This window comes from Fistularia commersonii, chromosome 3, assembly GCF_037954325.1.
Source record: "Fistularia commersonii isolate RoL2024-O1a breed Wild chromosome 3, RoL_Fcom_v1.0, whole genome shotgun sequence".
Taxonomy (NCBI): Eukaryota; Metazoa; Chordata; class Actinopteri; order Syngnathiformes; family Fistulariidae; genus Fistularia; species Fistularia commersonii.
In genome coordinates this window covers 21,447,544-21,465,873 of record NC_141286.1, presented here as the reverse complement: position 1 = coordinate 21,465,873, position 18,330 = coordinate 21,447,544, and the positions used below count along the sequence as shown (strand labels likewise).

Below are 18,330 nucleotides of genomic sequence, written 5' to 3'. Positions count from 1 at the left end.
AAGGCTACGCGGATTTATATCCCGAAGGTCAAGAAAAGGTCACACATACCCCCCCCCCCGCCGCCCTCCTTACCCGCGTGACATCAACATAGTCCAGACCCGAGTTGCTTGCGGAGGCGGGGAGCCTCCAGGGGCGGAGGGGGGCTGAAGGGGTCACCTGCACGTTTATACCGTGGGCGACAGAAGTCCCACTCCTGCGATCCGCCGCGGTCTTGAATGTCAATAATCTTCTCTCCAAATGTCTTGCACAGGTTTTCTCTCCAGTAGACAAACTGCATCTCTTGTCCTCTTTTCCTTCACTGTCTAATCTTTCTCTTCTCTTCTCTCCCTCTCTCTCTCTCTCTCTCACCTTCTTCCCCCTTGTGTTTCTTTGTGTTCTCTCTTTTTTTTTTTTCTCCTTTTTTTTTTTTTTTTTTTTTTTCCTCTTCCTTGTCGTTGTTTTGCTTCTCCAAGGGCATGATGACTCTGCTCCCTGTGCGGTTTTGAAAAGTGCGGATAGTTTTAGCTTTCTGCAGCACCCTGTGCATCAGAGAAGCTTAGAGATCCTGCAGAGGTGCAAAGAGGAGAAGCACAGTAAGGCCGCGAATACCACAGTAACTCAGATCCCCACCTCCCCATCCCACGCCCCTGTCGGGGAGCTGTAGGGACGAGGCCGACCAACATCGCCGGCTGCAGCCGCCGCCGAGCACAGGAGATAGCCAAACATTCCTCACAAAGCTTTTTGTGATTTTTGTCCATGACTGTCAATTTTCCCATTATTAGACTAGATGCTTGTTGGTCTCCCCCTCCCTCTTCTCTCCCGCCTCCCCCGCTACCTTCTCTCCGCCTTGCACTTTCGCACCTGCATGCTTTTTTTTATTTTTATTTTTTTAGTTTTATTTGTTTTAAAAGCCTCGCTTGTCTCGCATGTTCACCACCACGCTTCAGCCATCCTGTCGCTAACTGAGGAAACGCATGGTCGCGGCTTCTCCCGTCTGCAAAGGAGGGGGTGTTTGGATGGGGTGGAGGGTCGAGGGGCAGTAACTCCTCACGGGCGGGTCGCACCGCTCACATCCGCCACACCCCGCGGACCCCAACTCCCGCCCGCTGCATACACACACACACACACACTCACACACCTGGGATCAGCTGGCGCCGACATCACTAATATCACACGGCGGTGGAGGGACTCGAAACACACCTGGGTGGGGGTCACGGAGGTCATCGTCGCTAACTCTCACAAGCGGATGTGGTGGCTTCATACGTGGTGGAGGATAGCACACACACACACACACACACACACACACACACATGCAAACTCGCACACATACGCTCGAAACCTCCTGGAGATGTTGTTCACAACTCTCGTGTGTGTGTTTGTCTTTGTCCCCGTCTCTGTGCCCGGCCGCCGCTGCTCCAGGCGAAAATGCACGAACCCACGAGATTGAAAACGGTACGCCGTCAAGTTCAAGTAGCCGCCGGATCTGAACCGCTTAACTCTAAATCAAAAATAAAATAAAAGTCAAATAAAAACACCCTCTGATATGCTAGATCAGGGGTCGGAAACCTCTGGAGCCATGTATTTAATTCAAATTAATTTTATTTCAGGTTTTTTTTTTTTTTGTTTTTTTTTTTATTTTTTTGTATTGTAATTCTATATTTGAAGATCATGGTGATCTAAAAATAAAAGATTCTTCATTTCTTGTGGCTCAAAATACAAACCACAGCCGTGATGTACGAGATCTACCAGCAAAGGGATTTATTTATAATTAATTTATTCAATATTTATTAAAATATATATTTAAATATTGTAATCTTTATTTTTTATTTTTTATTTTTTTTTGTTTTTACAGCGCACAGACACAGGCGTCATTTTCAGTTTTCTGCAGGAGGATCACTTGACCTCCTTTTTATTTAGTATTCATTTGACCTAACCGTCAATCGGGAGCTTTTTTTTTTTTTTTCTTTGGTGTGTTCAAACTGTTTTTGTCAAATGTGGAAATAGAATTTTTTTTTTTTTCCGAAGCAGTCAAGTGATTTCATAATTATTTTCATGCTAATTCAAAACTGATTTTCATGCGGCACGTTTTTTTTTTTTAATTTTTACATAGCGTAAAGGGGGGAAAAAAGTGTTTATGCATCTTTAGCTTCATTTTTAGATGTCAAAGGGGGTTTTGTGGCTCCCGGTGTTTTTCTCTAAGCATCGCAGGTTGCCGACCCTTGCTCTAGATCCTTTTCGATTTCCCGTCACCGTCCGTCTCCAGATGGACGGTCATCACACCGTCATAGACGTTTTAGCTCCCGCCGCTCGCCCCCTTCGTAGTACCCCGGCGGGCGAGTACATGAAAGTGACCGTCCGGTATTCGAGTACCAACTTCAACGTTCCAACCCAAACAACCTTTGTGTATTTTTTGAGACTAACAAGGGGATAACCCGCTATTAACCTCACAGATCTCCCTGTTAGTGTTTTTAATCAGCAGCGGTGAGACGAGTTGTAACGGTGCGTAACCCCTCGCCGCAATAACACCGGGGAGCGCGACGCGACGCGGCGCTCTTGTCTTCGGCTTTGGGGACGGCGGATGGGTCGGGCCGGTGCGCCCGGCCTCCGGCGTCCATGTCCCTCACACGCAACTGTCTGCCCGTGATCAGGTGGCGGAAAAAGGACGCCGCGGATGCCGCTGTCAGATCTCCAGGGGAGCAACGCCATCAACGAGAGATCGCCGCGGTAAGCGCCAACGCCGCGGTCGAGATGTCGGCCATCTTGTAGCTCAAAACCGATGCAGTTCGTCATGATCATCAACAAAAGGGGTGGCGCGGTGGTTAGCGCTTCCGCCTCACAGCCAGAAGGTCCCCGGGCGGACTCCGGCAATGTGCGGGGTCTCCATGTTCTCCAAAAACATGCAGTCGCTTCACTGAAGACCATTGGCTAATCTTTGCACGACGTGCAAATGAGAAAGTGAATTAATGTAGGTCTCTAGATGATGTTGGTCGTTTTGATATGACGTGAATGAGTGCCTGAACTGTTGCAGTCAACAGTTGTGTCTGTATATGAAGTTTGAATGTGAGGATGAATAGTTGTAAGTTTATATAATTTGTAAATTTGGGGGTGAATGGCAGTACATGTATGTCATGTAAATGAGAGGGTGAAGGTTGTACGTCTGTATGACCTGTAGGTGAAATAGTGTGTGTTTGGTCTAGATGATGAATGAATGAATTGATAAATACATAATCGATGGAGCAGGAATTAGGAGCTTAATATCTCAAGATAAACAACTAAACATGAATTTTTTCCCCAAAACCATTAGACTGCATTTTCCCAAAATTTTGCAGTTCCCTTCTCACGTTGGGGCATGTTTTTTTTTTTTTTTTTTTTTTCCTCCAGTTCCGCCCGTGCAGATGAGAAACAACACTACGGATAAATAGAGCGTAAATTCGGAACAAAGAGCTGGAAATGACGTCATGAAAAAGTAGTTTCTGCAGATGAATGTAACAGTGCAAGCGCGCTGACCCTCCCGGCATTCGCCGCTTCTGCTAATTAGCCGCGGGCCACGAGATTAGCGGCCCACCGCCGCCGCCGATGGTCACACGAGAGCCACCGCTGTCGGACAGAAGCCCCGCGTGAGGCTGTTAACCCACGTCCCCCTTACCCTTAATGTGATTTGCAACCTCTGCCCTCCCCCTCGCTCTCACCCACTCGCCCTTCGTGCACTAATAGAGCACCAAACCCCCCGTGCAGCTGCCTCCGCAGTGATGTAAAGCCGGAGCTATGCTCCGGCGAGGAGCGCCCAGGGAGCGATAAATACCCGCCCCCGATCAGCAGGACAGCGCGCCCTTTTTTTACGGGACTCCAACAGACACCTGGGTTGTAAACAGTGGCCACGAAAGAAACCCGCATCGCGTGTCCCCTCCTGAAAAGTGACGACCGACTGTGGGGAAATTCCCCCACGTGCCACGGATGAGATGGAAACCTGGTTTTTAGCGCTTGTGTGTGCGTGTGTGTGTGTGTGGTGTCGTCGCTCAGCTCGGCGGCTCAGAGGGATCCCTCCAAGCTGTCAAGGCCGGCCCGCGGCCTCGCAAGTCCTCTGACGTAATCCTCAATAATCCGGTGGCTCCGATATCATCCGCAATGCCCTCCCGGGTTTCGGGACGGAGAAGAAGCTGGAAAGGACGTCCTCCTTTTCCACTGATAAGGGAAAAACGGACCCTCGCCTTCTCGATGCATCTGCAGTGCATTTCTCGTTCCAAGATGCCGCGTTCGACAGAATGTCGGGACAGAAAGTGGCAAATCCGAGCCTGAGATCATTTTTCTGAATCACACACACACACATACTGTAAATTCCTGCGTTTAAGACGCTACTTTTTTCCACACGCTTTTAGAGCTGCGAAAGGAAATAGAGCTGCTGCGCAAAAGTTCAGCCGCTCTGAAAAAGCATTTGCGTTATTTTAAATGTCACGTTGTAAATGTCACCGTCATTTATTTAATGAAAGGTTTTCAAAAAACGCTGTCCTGTAACATCAGGCTGGGTTAATATCTCATGTTTCAACAGAGGACACCTGATTATAGACAAGCGTAGCTTATTTATGTACAATTTCTTTTTTCTTTTAAAAATTCGTGGGTGCGGCCTATATAAAGGTGTGTTCTATCGTCCAGAATTTACAGTGTGTGCGTGTGTGTGTGTGTGTGTTTGTGTGTGTGTGTACACACACACAAACATTTATATATATACACACACATACACATATGCATATTTATGTATGTACATATATATGTGTATATATATATGTATATATATGTGGGTGTGTGTGTGTGCGTGTTTGTGTATATGTATGTGTGTATATATATATATGCAGTGTATATATATATATATATATATACATATATATATATATGTATATAATGTGTGTGCGTGCGTGTTTCTATATATAAATGTATGTGTGTGTGTGTGTATATATATATATACATATATATATATATTTATATGTATGTATGTACTGCGTGTGTGCGTGTGTGCGTGTGTGTGTGTGTGTGTGTGTGTGTGTGTGTGTGTGTGTGTCAATTTTGTTTTATTCAAACTCCCCCATGTGTGAGCCGGCACTCCCCAGCCGTCTCTTCATCGGCTGGATTCGCCAATTTCACCACAAAACCTTTCGCCATCCGCTCCAGGATCAACACACAAACACACACACACACTTCCAAGTGTGAACAGCGGGAGAAATCCCGTCATACTCAGATGTGAATCAGCTTTCGAAATCGTTTTTGTTTGTTTGTTTGTTTTCTCTGGTTTCCCTCCACGTCCACTCAGAAACTCCTTATTGGCCCGATTGGTTCGACGCCGGCTGAGGTTTGCGTTGGAAGTTGGATTATGGCGTCCCTGCTTTCGCAATATGTCTCAGTGGAAGATACATTTGACTTAATGAATTATCAGTTACTCTTTAAGGTCAAGTTTACTTTGCAAATTAGAAAAAAAATTAATTGGGGAAAGACTTCTGTCCTCAAATCCTGGAGTCTAATGTAGGAAAAACAGCCGCGATAAATGAAAATATATTTATTTTTCACCATTTATATATATTTTAAAGCTTTCTGATCCTCAGCATACTCTTATTAACTTTTCTCGCACTCTAATAAACACTTTCTTTTCAATTCACACAAACGCCGCAGAGTACTACAACCAGTAGCGATGGCATTTCAATGTGAAATAAAAAAAAGATGAGATGCTGAATGCAGGCTATGCAGAGGCTGATGGTGGGCGATCCCTAGAAAAAGCTTATTTTACCATAAAAATAATTGAAAAATAAATTAAGAAAATGTACACGAAATAAATGTATTTTTTCTATTTTTATGTAAATTGCATTAATATCAAGAAAGCCTATGGAATATGGAAATATTTGCGAGTTAAAAATCTGTATCAGTGAGACTGAATATTACAAATGACGACAGTTTATATGAAATTTGTAATAAAGAAGGGACAAAGTCAATTTGGTGTGTGTCTGGTCCCGCGCAGGGGTTCTCCGGGCCTCGGCTGGAACGGCCGCGCAGGTCGCCAGAGCCGCCTCTCGTCCTCCGGCGGCGGCTCCGCCATCGCCGGCGAGGAAGACGGCATCTTCGTGAACTCGGCCAGCAGCAAGCTCCTGGAGCGGGCCCACGACATCCTCATGTGGGTAAACCAAACGAAGATGCGGGGGAAAATAAAAAAGAAAAATTCAGAGCTCCTCTCCGGACCGTATCCGCCGACAGCAATTAACGCATTCCGAAGGGGGGGGGGGGGGGGGGCGCTCAGCCCGCTGACCCCGACCTTTGACCCCTCCTTGGCGTACTGAAACGAAAAGTTTCTCCCGTAGGGGGAATAAAAGCTACAACCCACGTGAAAAAGGCGATGAGTGGATTCCCGGCCTCCGAATCCAAAAGAAGCCTTCACCTGCTGCTTTCCAATGCAAGAAATATTGAACTTAAAGAAAAAAATAATGATTTTGTTTTTAATCAACAGGAGAAACAAGAATTATAAATCCAAACCGGTTCTCCCGAAGGTACGATGCAAGATATCTCCGTCGGGGAAATAGTTCTTCCGCCTATCATCTCTATTTGCACGCCGCTGACCCCTGACCTCTTTCTTCCAACCGCAGCATTTACTGAATGTCAAATCCCTGAAGTACCTCAGCAACCTGACGCTGCACGACCGCATCACCAAGTCGCTGCTCCACCTGCACAAGAAGAAGAAACCGCCCAGTATCAGCGCACAGTTCCAGGTCGGACACACCCGCGCACACTCGCGCCCCGACGCTAGCACGGCGGAAGATCGCCTCGCGAACGCCCCCTAATCACGAACAAATCGGCCCACGAACGGAGTTTCTGAACAAATTTTGAACCTGCAAACAAGCCCTTGGTGCACAAACAAACAAACTGCAGGGCTTTCGGCCTTGTGGAATTATTATAGCGGCAGTCGTGCATAGTCCTCGGTGTTGTTTACATCGTTGCGCTCTCCTTTTTCTTGTGCTTTTTGCAGTCCATTATCCCTCATTAGGGCTTCCAAGAAAGGGAAAAGTGCTAGTGATAGTCCTGTTAAAAAGCCTAAGCCTATTACTTCCGAAGAGGGAAATAATAGCTAAACATGAGAGCAGTGTTTGTGTTACTGATCTCACCAAGCAGTATGACTTGGCTAAGTAACCGTTCGTACAATCATGAAGAACAAAGATGCGCTAAAGGCGACTAACGTGGCTAAGGGAGTGGCTACGCTAATGAAGCCTCTTTTTGATTTCCTCCTGTATTTTTGCCGTACACAAACCCCTTAAAAGAATAACTTTTTCTTGCCGGAATGAGATTTACATTCATTTCCATGGGAAAAACTGATTCGGTTCACCAACAGAGTATGAAATAAATTTGTCGGCCGAGGTGCTACTACATTAGCGCTGAAACTCCCAGAGCTTGGCTAAGGAATCTCAAGGGACTGTCGTCATTTTTTTTTTTGGTTTGTTTTTTTAAATCATCTCACCGTTTGGCATTGAATAGCCACCCTCTAATCCTCTGTTCTGGTCACACACACACACACACACACGCACAGCACAACATGTCAGTAGTCAATAACAATTAGCAGCACGGTAGCGCGGCTAGAATGTCCCGGGTTCGATTCCCGGGCCTGATGGTGCCTTTCTGTGTGGAGTTTGCATGTTCTCCCCGCGTCTGCGTAGGTTTCCTCCGGGTACTCCGGTTTCCCCCACCGCTAAAAACATTTACAATAGGTCAGGATGAATGAAAGTGTGTTTGTGAGCGCAACTGTGGGACAACGGATGCAAATCAGCCCATGGCTACGATCGGGAGCGGTGTGTCTACATGCATGTCTCATGTTCATTAACCAAATAAATACGTTTCCTTTCCGATTGATGTTTTACAAGACAAGTATCGACAAGCGTTCGCGTCCCTTCCTGAAAGCGGGTCCCGGGCCCTCTCGCTCTCTCGCTCTCTCTCTCTCACTCGCGGTCTTATCCCGCCGAACCACGCAGGTCGGTCGGCGACGGCTCCGCTCCGTTAGCTCCCGGCAACAAAAAAAAAAAAAGCGTGGGTTGAAGTGTGTGAGCTGTTTGTCGGCGGTGAGACGAGAGCGCGGGCCCCTCTGGCAGGCGGCCCCGCTGGCCCCAGTGTGTGGATGACTTCACTTCCCACATCCTGCCCTGCGCTGATTGCTTTAATCTCCCATGGAGGGGGGAGGAGACTGAATTCCTCCCGCCACTGAAAGATCACACACACACACACTCATTCTGTCACACATGTGCATGTGTTTATACACACACACACACACACATGCAGAGAGTCCCCGTGCATGCAAAGACTACACATGGTTTCTTTTTTTTTCCCCCCCACAGCATTGCGTGCTGTTATTTATGTTCGCAGGCGGTACCTTTTTTTGTAGCCATGCGGCTAAAGGGAGGGGGCGCAAACACTCATCCACCTGACTCCCGCTGTTTTTGTTTTTGTTCCCGGGACTCTTAATAAGTGTCCTGTGTGTGTGTTCTGTGTTACAGGCCTCTCTGAATAAGCTAATGGAGACCCTGGGTCAGTCTGAGCCCTATTTCGTCAAGTGTATCCGCTCCAACGCCGAGAAGGTAACGGCGGCACCGGACCCGCCCCTGCAGCCGCCCTCGCTCTTTCAAAGCTTTTTTTTAATTTTTTTTTTCCCCCATTTACCGCAAAGTTCAAAAGCGTCCCTTAAACCCTTTCCTTTCCCAGCTGCCCCTGCGGTTCAACGACAACCTGGTGCTGAGGCAGCTGCGTTACACGGGCATGCTGGAGACCGTGCGCATCCGGCAATCGGGCTACAACGTCAAATACGGTTTCAAGGTAACCGACCCCCTTCTTCCCCGTCTCTGCGTGCAGGGGATCTTTTAAATGCATCCGTCACGGAGGGGGAAAGCGTTGCCCGCAGGCTCGGGAATCATTTTACGCCCCTTCGCTTCATGTTTTCACACACTCTGGGTCACATCAATCTCCGCCAGTATGATTAATTGCTTATACTTTGCTTCACCTATAAACATGTTTGCGGGGGTTAGCTTGCAGGCTAACTGAGTCAAGTGCAGGAGGGACGCGGTGCAGGCATTCAAAATGAAATAAGACACGTGGAAATAAAATACGCTTAATTTTACACACCTTTTTGGCTGGGGATCTCTTCTCTTAACTATATAATATTTAATATTATTAAACCAGAGCAGTCAGCTCTCCATGTGACGACGTTGACTTTACCTAAAACACGCAGAAGGTTCATTGGAGACAGTAAATTTCCAAAACGTGTGAATGGTCTATAAATTTGGCCCCTGGATTGATCAACCATGTCGAATAGGTGAATGAATGGATTATTACATTGTAGTATCGAAGAGGAATGATTTTTATTGAAAAAAGAAATCAATAATAATGGAGGTGGGTGAGAACTGGCGGGAAGTGGTAAACCGTAAAAAGCCTGAGATAATCGGACGCGAGGGTGAGCCGATCCGATAACCGGGGGCAGACGTTTTAATAAACCCGTGTCCGGAGCTCAAATTTAGCGTCCCGGTTGTTTACCAGGGACGTCCGCAGACATTTTTCGGGTCTTCCGTCAGCGCTAAATGAGAAATACCTTGGCGGCGGTATCGCTGTCGTGAACTCTGCTTTGTGCCTCTCGTCTCCTCGAAGCAGAGCTTCCCCATTGTCCCTGGAACCTCTCAGCGCACTCCCGGTGCTTGTAATTGTATAAACACAGCATCTGTTTCCCCATCCACCCCCGGCAGCCCAGGATGCGAAGCGTATTGAATTCAGACAATGGGCCTCAGTTTGAAAGAGTGGGAGTCGAGCATATTTATGCGATGATTTTTGAACCCCCGCCAGCGTGGACGGCCACGGACCCCCGTACCTGAAACCACATGTTTCACCGCGGTTCCGTTTTCATCTGCGATTCATGTCCGAGAGGCGCCGCCCCGCCGCGATTCGCCGTCGGACGCATAAACCGGAGGGGGGGGGGGTTTAAAGACGGGTTTAAACATTTCGTCAGCAGTGCTGTCCTCTGCTCGGAAATACCGCGAACTGTCTAAGAAACCCCCTTTCTTACTCTCGCTCTCCGTAGGACTTCATCCATCACTTCTTCGTGCTGCTCCCGGAGGGCACCAGCGCCACCAGGGAGGGCATCCAGCAGTGCCTGCAGCAGCTCCACCTGGTACCGGATCGGTACCAAGTGGGGAAGACAATGGTATTGAATCCGCATTATGAACACATCTATTTAGAAATATATATTAGCGCTACCGCCTGGCAGCCAGAAGCTCCCTGGTTCAATTCCGACCGCGTGGACTTTGCACGTCGGAGTCTCCCGCGGGTTTCCTCCAGGGTTCCTCGGTCGCCTCCCGCATCCCAAAAACAAGCGGGAGGTTCATCGGAGAGCCCAAATTATGTGCAAACTAGAGTGAATGGTTGGAGGTCTTCATACCTTTTGAATGAGAGTGAATGGTTATTAGTCCGTAAAGGGCGAATGGTTGTTTGTCTAGATTGACGTGTGAACGAGAAGGCGAATGGTTGTAGCTCAGAAAATTAGAATATTGTGATAAAGTTCTTTATCTTCTATAATGCAATTACAAAAACAAAAATGTCACACATACTGGATTCATTACAAATCAACTGAAATATTGCAAGCCTTTTGTTATTTTAATACTGCAGATTGTGGCTTACATCTTAAGAAAACTCAAAAATCCTATCTCAAAATATTAAAATATGAAAAAGACAATTTTGTTTTTTTAATTGCATTACGGAAGATAAAGAACTTTATCACCATATTCTAATTTTCTGACAAAGTCCTGTGTATGGCGATTGATGTCTAGTGTCATTTCCGGACCATAAGCCCCCGCAATTTTTTTCACACGCTTTGAACACTGCGACTTAAACAATGATGCGGCTAATTCATGGATTTTTTTGGGGGGGCGCTATCGAGCTTCATGACGCCAAAACTAGAATAATTTTCATCGGCTGTGTTACAGGTACTGTTCGGGAAAAAAACATTTCCAGCATGTATTTGTGGATGCCACCGGTATGCATTTAATTAAACGTAAAATAAAGATCTCATGTCTTCCTTCAGCCGTAGGGAATATTCAAATCTTTGTACTTTTTAAGACCTTAACACACTTTATAGCCTTGACTTTGAAACTTTATATTTTTATTTGTATTTCTTATTCTCCCTCCTTCCTACTATTATCTATTATTGTTATGTTTTACTTGAAACTCTGGCACAACAATTTCCTCCAGATAAATAAAGTTGTTCTTATTCTTATTCTTTATTGACACTGGCGGCTTATAGACGATGCAATCTATAGAAGTACACGTATATGGATTTATTTAATTTTCTCCAGCGCAGCTTATATTCAGGTGCGCTAAATAATCCGGAAATAAGAATAAGAACAACTTTAGTTATCCCGAAGGAAATTGTTGTGCCAGAGTTTCAAATAAAAAATAACAATAATAAATAATTGCAGGAAAATGTATAAACGGTATAAAAAAAAGGGGGGAGAATAAGAAATAGAAATAAAACTATAAAGTGTCTAAGTAACAAGTCAAGCAATATTTCATCTCATAACAGCTACACTGTGCAATATTTCATCTCATCTCATAACAGCTACACTACAATGTTCCCTTCTATCATACTATTGTGCACTCCTTACCTCACTTGTTACTAAGACACTTTTAGTTTTATCACTGCTTACGAAGACACTTTATAGTTTCACTGAGACACTTAATAGTTTATAGTTTATTTTTATTTCTAATTCTGCCTTTCTTTTATTATTTATTACTGTTATATTTTCTGTAACTCTGGCACAGCAATTTCCTTCGGGATTAATAAAGTTATTCTTATTCTTATTCTTAAGTCGAGGCTATAAAGTGTCTTAAGGTCTTAAGTACAAAGACTTTGAAATTAAAATTATCAATGGTCAAATCACTCCAGCACCCTTGTTACCCAGATTGCATGATAAGCGGGATGGAGAATAAATGAATGAATGACTGAATGAGTGAAAGAGCTCAATGCTAATCGCGGCGTCGTCCGCGAACCTCGTGTTCGGATGCAAACGGATGCAACAACGACTTGACCCTTATTTGGCGTGTGTCGGCGGGATGAACGGCGCAGGATGGAGGGGTCCACGCCTCTGCTGTCTATATAATTAGGAGACCATACCTGGCATTCTTGCGGCCATGTGTCAGAGACGGTCTTGAGCGCGTGTGAATATCTCCGGGCCGCCTCAATAAAACGTCTGACTCCCATCTTTCGTCCCTCCTCTCAGGTTTTCCTGCAGGAGGCCGAGCGCCAGCGCCTCCAGGCTCTGCTCCACAGAGAGGTGCTCCGGCTCATCGTCTGCCTGCAGCGGCGCTTCAGAGCCGGCCTGGAGAGGAAGCAGTTCGTCAGGATGAGGGAGGCGGCGCTCCAAATCCAGGTAGGGTGTCGTCCGTCCCCACGTCCAATCCCCTCCTCCCTTCGGACTCTTCCGCGTTACATATACTTTTGTTTCCACCGTGTTGTAATTGTTGCCCAGAAGGTCCCCGGTTCGAGTCCGACGGGAGTCGTCCGCGTGGACGAAAAAATAGACGTCAGCTTATCATCCATCCTCGCTATGAAATTTGCGCTAAGTGCTGCAAAACTCTAGCGAGCTAGCCAGTTACCTGGTTATCCTCCAATTTATTTCTTTGAAACTTAAGAAAGGGTATTAAAATGCGTGGGGGAGCTGGACCAAGTATGAAGCCAAACACACACTGCTCACATAGGGAGCGGGAGAAGGATTGCTTTTTACTGTGTCATTTTCGAAGTGCGTCTGCCAGTCTACCGTGGCTATACCGAAAAACCCAAATGTGGAGCGTCATATACGTAGTATTCATAAAAAATACGGTGATTATTTGGAAGTTTTGGAAGTGGTGCTTGAGGCTGGCCACCAGTAGCTACTGTCCAGACTATACATCCCCAGCTGATACCATTCACTGCAAGTCATTGGAGTCAGTTAATGCCAAAAAAAAATATATTGAGTTGTATTGTGCATTATGGTTCCTGCAGTCATGCAAGGTACACCAATATATGTTATACATTTAAAGAATTCTCAATACATTTTTATGTTTTTGCAATTTTTTAGTAGGTAGATCATTTTGACTTGAATACTTTAGAAGTAGCCTGCATGCTGAAAAAAGTGTGCGCACCCCTGCTGTGGATGATGTGTGGATGAGAGGGTGAATGGTCGTTTGTCTCTGAATGTGGCCTTGTGATCGCCTGGCAACCGACTTCTGGGATAGGCTCCAGCAAGATAACCTGTATTGAAAATGAATAAATAACATCACGTCGACAATTGCGGACGTGGTGATTTTTTTTTTTTTGCCTTTTCAAATGTCTCCTGACAAACTGTCACCGCCAATTATTATCACCGTCGTTTCTCTCTCTTACAGAGATGGTGGCGTTCGTCGCGGCCCGCCGAGGACGAGGACCTGAACGCCCAGGAGGTGGCGGCCTTGCGCCTGCAGACCCGCTGGCGGGGCTTTCGAGAGCGCCAGAGGTTCCGGCTGTGGCGGGAGGCGGCCGCGGTGCTGCAGCGGGCGTGGAGGTCGTGGCTCCGCCGGCGCTGCGCGGCGGCTCTGGTGATCCAGGCGGCCTGGCGCTGTCACCGAGCCAGGGAGGCCTACGTACGCCTCTGCGCTGCCGCGGCTCAACTCCAGGCGCTGAGCAGAGGCTACCTGGCCAGGCAGAGGTGAGCTCTCGGAGCGACAGCGTCAGGTCTCCGCATTCTTCGGAAAAAGGCGTGGAAGTAAATGACGGGATGATTTTTTTTTTTTTTTTTTTTTCTTTGCACAAGCCTGCGAAAAAGCAGATTAATCTTTGCACACCGGTCCCGCGGCGTGCGCTCAGCTATTGTTTCGGAGCGGCGGCGGCGGTCGGAGCGGGCCGTTACGCAAGCAATCCGACACAAAGCTGCTCTGCGATCGGCTGAGCCGCTTGAGAGCGGCTGAGGGTTTCGCATTAGCCTCGGACTTTCGAAAAGCCGGTCGGTGGCAAAAATGAGTTATCTCTAAAAAAATTGCTTTTTTTATTTTTAATCAACAGCTTGAGGAAACTGAGAGAACAGAACCTGAGGGCGAAGAAGGATCGACAGGAGGAGCTGCTTCGGCTACAGAACGGCGGTGTGAGCCTCTCGCCAGAAGGAGAGGAGGAGCCCTCGGAGAAAATCATGGGTTTGGACCTTAGCACTTGGGAGGATCGCTCCTGCGAGGAACGGGAAAGAACCCTCCAAATCCTCAGCGGCCTGGACGGGGGGAGCAGGGAGGGAAACGAGAGCGCCGGGTCGACGGACGCCGCCCTCCCAGACGCGCCGGCGGTGCAAGAGAGGAACCGGGCGGCGGACGAGCCTGGCCAGAAAACGACTCGCTCCAAGAGGGAGAGCCGGCGGATGCGAGAGCTGGAGCAGGCCAAGTTCAGCTTGGAGCTCCTCAAGGTTCGGGCGACGGGCGGGGGAGCGTCGTCGCCCTCCGAGGAGCGTCGCTGGTCCCTCGAGCTGGTGCCGCCCCCGACGCCGCCCCTGTGCTCGCCCCAGGGCACGCCGGACAGCCAGAGCTCCAAGGGGAGCTTCGAGCTCCTGAGCATGGAGGAGCCGCCCAAGGCTCTGGAGGAGGTGACCGACAGCGACGACCTCTGCTCCTCCCTGGGCTCCGTATCCGCCGCCCCGGAGCCCTACGCCGAGGAGGTCCCGACCAGTCCGAAACCGGAGGAGCCAAACGCGACGGGGATCCCCGATGGCGCCGGCCACCCTGGCGGCCAAGGCCGAGCGACGACGGAGCCGGCCGCCCCCTCTCCCGCACATCCGCCCAAAATCGAGAACTACCTCCCGACCTTTTACGTCCCTGCCAGTGAGAGCAGCATCTCTTTTCGTCCTCCCGAAGAATCTCGACAGAACACAGAAGCCGCCGCCGCCGCCGCCGCCGCATCCAAAAGGCGGGAGTCGGGACGCCGGCCCGTGGTGGTGGTCATCAGCATGCAGAAAGAAACCCCGCTCAGCGAAGATCTCAGCAACATGGTCCGTCCCCCTGTAGAAGTTCGAGACTCGGCGGCCCAGACGGGGGAGTCCACGCCGTCGCCCCAGAAACCGGGTCAGATCCTGCCCACGCCGCCCGCCGCTGTCCCCCGAGCAGACCAGACCGTCATCGAGAAGTTGGTGCGACTGAACGAGGAGAGGGAGGAGAGGCAACGGAATCAGCAGCAGCAGAACGAGAAGGAGATGATGGAGCAGATCCGGCAACAGAAGGAGGTCCTGGAGCGACAGCGTCTGTTCTTCGCCCAATACGAGAGGGAGCTGTTCGAGAAGCAAAGAGGAGAGGCGCTGCAGAGGATCCAGCAGAGCCTGCAGGGCGCTCAGGACGGGGCGGCGCCGCCCCGCGTCGGGAGGCAGCTCCGGCCCAGCTCCCTGCTCATCGAGAGAAGGTCCCGCCTCGGCCCGCACTGCCGAACCCAGTCGGAGTCCGGCGACCCTTCCGGCCGCGACGACGCCCCTCATCCCCAGCTGCCCCCGCCGCCGGCCACCGCCCCCAGGGAGAGGCGCAGGGATAGCAGGCCTGCCGCCGAAGGCTGGGCGCCAAAGCTCACCCTGGAGTCCAAGGACGGGGGCGCCGCCAGAGTCAGAGCCTCCGGCAAGAAGGCGCAGAGCGGTCACGGGACGGCGGTCGGCATGGCCGACAAGCCGGGCAACATCTTCTTTTCCCCGAAGGACAGGGTTACGTTTGCAGAGTGAGTGTTGAGTCGACGCCGTAGCCAAACCAAATCACTAGCGGTCAGCTTTCGGCAGATCTTGTGTTACCGTCGATCGACCGAATGTACGTCCAAGACGTGTCGCCCGATTGTCCACTAAGTCAAGTCAGATTTTATCTAAACGTCTCCCGAATCTCGACCCAGTTGTCCGATGACACCTTCCACGTAGAACACCGCTCTTTGAGATAACCCACGGAAACCCGAAATTCCCCATGTTAGCGATCTCTTGGCGACAGCGGCGAGGATGCGGCGGCCTTTTTCCCGTGCGGAGAACCTCGGACAGATCCCAGCTCCTTCCAAGCCCTTCCGCCTCGACCGGAGATAGAAAGCGTGGAAGGTGCAGGCACAGTCACGCTAATCATAACAGCAACGCTAACTGTTTGTTTCTGGGTTTTTTGGGTTTCCTCGAATGCGCTACAACTTTCCCGAAATTGCCTTTCACCCAAAGCAAGAGCGCCAAACATTCCCGTTGTCCAAAGACTCAGCCTGAGCGTCACCCAGGTTGTCGTGAGTCCTCACCCGGCGCCCCCTAGTGTTGTCGGACGCGTCTGCGCTTTGGGGTTTATAACTGGGTTCTCTTGTTTTAACCCATCGTCTTCCTCTTCCTCCAGATTCGACAGGGCTGCCGTCGGCAAAGAGACGCCCGCGGCCGCGCCCAAGGAGGGGCCCGTCTCAGCCGCCAAGGGAGCCAAAGCCCGGGATGTAAGTGAACGACTTCACGGGTGTTTTCCTCACGAAAGATGCAGCACGTGTTCGCCAGCATCCCGTCGTGCCTCTTTTTCTGTTGCGACTGCACCCCTGCTCTCAGTCCAACACTAAAACAGGCACAGACGTTAAAAAAAAAAAAAAGGAAAAAAAATAGGCAAAGAACACGGGGCACGGGGGATTTTATCTATTTTTAGATTTTTTTTTTTTTTTTTTATTTGGAAGGTTTTTACCGTTTCAATATGCTGTTATCACTTCTGGTAAACTCCAGGTGGGCAGAGTCGGCCAAAAAAAGAAACCCCGAATGGCACGGACTCGCGCCGAGTTCCTCACCCTTGCCCCCATCCTTTCGGTCGGGGGGGATTCAGACGAGGATGACTATGACGGCAACGGCCCCCGACATTACACCCTACCCCTGGCCGCGGAGGCGGGCTTAGAAGGGTCCTGTTTCAGTGACTCGGACATGGTAACGGGCGCCACCCCGGCCGACGCCGGCCCCTCTCTCCATTCTCCGAGCGCGGTTTCTCTTATCTAACCCCTCACGGCCTAGAGCGAAATCCTAGAATCGTACTCCCGGGGCTGAGACCCAGCAGGGGGGTACGGCACCCGACGGACCTGTTGTTGTTTTTTTTTTTTTGTTTTTTTTTTGTTTTGTTTTCAAGACGTAGGCGACGGGAGGACACATTTTGAAAATGCCTGGAAAAGAAAAAAAAAAAAAAAAAGTATCACTGCTTGTAGACGTGTAACGACCCGAGCAGGGAGCAGCGCGCTCATTTGTCTGAACACGAACCCGAGGCAATTTCTGAAATGTGTTATCCTAAGAAGCAAGGAGCCTTGATTTGTAGACGCTCCCCTAACATTATTTTGCTTTTCTTTTCCCTTCCGCTCACGGATGATTCTTCGCGTTTCTTCTCGGTGCGCCCCCACACCCCTCTGATTAATGGATAGTATTTGCATGACGCTTATATATTGTTTCCTCTCTTAGCAGAGAAAAAAAAAAAAAAACCCTTGGGGATTCTTATTTTCAAGATGGTTCACCTTCTTTAGAACTTAACACACTTCTTCTTTCCTTCAACATCTTTCTTCTTAACAGTTCGATTAGCGCTTCCGCCCAGCTCTGCTAATTCCGCTCTACAGGACCGTCTCCGAAAATTTGAATATTGCGATAAAGTTCTTTATCTTCTGTAATGCAATGAAAAAAAAAACAAAAATTACTTTTTCATGATATTCTAATATTTTGAGATAGGATTGTTGCGTTTTCTTAAGATGTAAGCCATAATCAGCAATATTAAAATAATAAAAGGCGATATTTCAGTTGATTTGTAATGAATCCAGAATGTATGACATTTTTGTAATTGCATTACAGAAGATAAAGAACTTTATCACAATATTCTAATTTTCCGACACAGTCCTGTTGATATGCGCTTTGCAGCCTGGGTGGGAATCCACGGCGACGCGATGCCGCCACCTATCGGCCGGCCGTAGTACAGCTGAGGAGAGAGGGAGGCCCTTTTTTTTTTTTTTTTTTTGCTTTTTCTCATGTTTTGAACATGTTCTCCCGCCGTTCCAGCCGGCCGCCTCCGAGCAGAAGAAGATACACAAAGCCATGTCCTCGGGGGATCTGGGGAAAGCGGACACGCTGCGCAAGAACTCGCAAGACGGGAGGTCGGTGTCGCAAAACGCGGATTCCATTCGGGACGGTAAAAATAACCCTAAAACACAATGTAATCTGGATGACAGGGTCCGCGGCCGGATGCGTTTCTGGGGTAAGACCAAATACAGCGATAAGAAGACGTCGAGGGAGAAGCTGATTTGCGGCGCCGATTCCCTGGATGGTGAATACGGAGACACCGGTCCTTTACTTCGAGATGGTGCGTGC

The 18,330-nt window shown here is 48.9% G+C and overlaps 1 protein-coding gene across 5 annotated transcripts in view; it reads left to right on the top strand.

Moving 5' to 3' along the window:
- myo9aa (myosin IXAa) overlaps positions 1-18,330 on the top strand; it is a 70,763-nt gene that overhangs the window by 42,339 nt on the left and 10,094 nt on the right. For 3 of the 5 annotated variants that reach the window (XM_086144130.1, XM_086144129.1, XM_086144127.1), the window contains exons 14-29: positions 454-573; positions 1,400-1,432; positions 2,629-2,704; positions 5,982-6,134; positions 6,465-6,504; positions 6,601-6,723; positions 8,494-8,574; positions 8,699-8,809; positions 10,062-10,184; positions 12,256-12,405; positions 13,400-13,698; positions 14,052-15,725; positions 16,358-16,448; positions 16,723-16,917; positions 18,022-18,116; positions 18,192-18,322. In XM_086144130.1, coding sequence (XP_086000256.1) covers positions 454-573; positions 1,400-1,432; positions 2,629-2,704; positions 5,982-6,134; positions 6,465-6,504; positions 6,601-6,723; positions 8,494-8,574; positions 8,699-8,809; positions 10,062-10,184; positions 12,256-12,405; positions 13,400-13,698; positions 14,052-15,725; positions 16,358-16,448; positions 16,723-16,917; positions 18,022-18,116; positions 18,192-18,322 — 3,495 coding nt within the window. The remainder of the gene's footprint in view (positions 1-453; positions 574-1,399; positions 1,433-2,628; positions 2,705-5,981; positions 6,135-6,464; positions 6,505-6,600; positions 6,724-8,493; positions 8,575-8,698; positions 8,810-10,061; positions 10,185-12,255; positions 12,406-13,399; positions 13,699-14,051; positions 15,726-16,357; positions 16,449-16,722; positions 16,918-18,021; positions 18,117-18,191; positions 18,323-18,330) is intronic. The other 2 variants (XM_086144132.1, XM_086144131.1) reach the window with 1 other exon arrangement.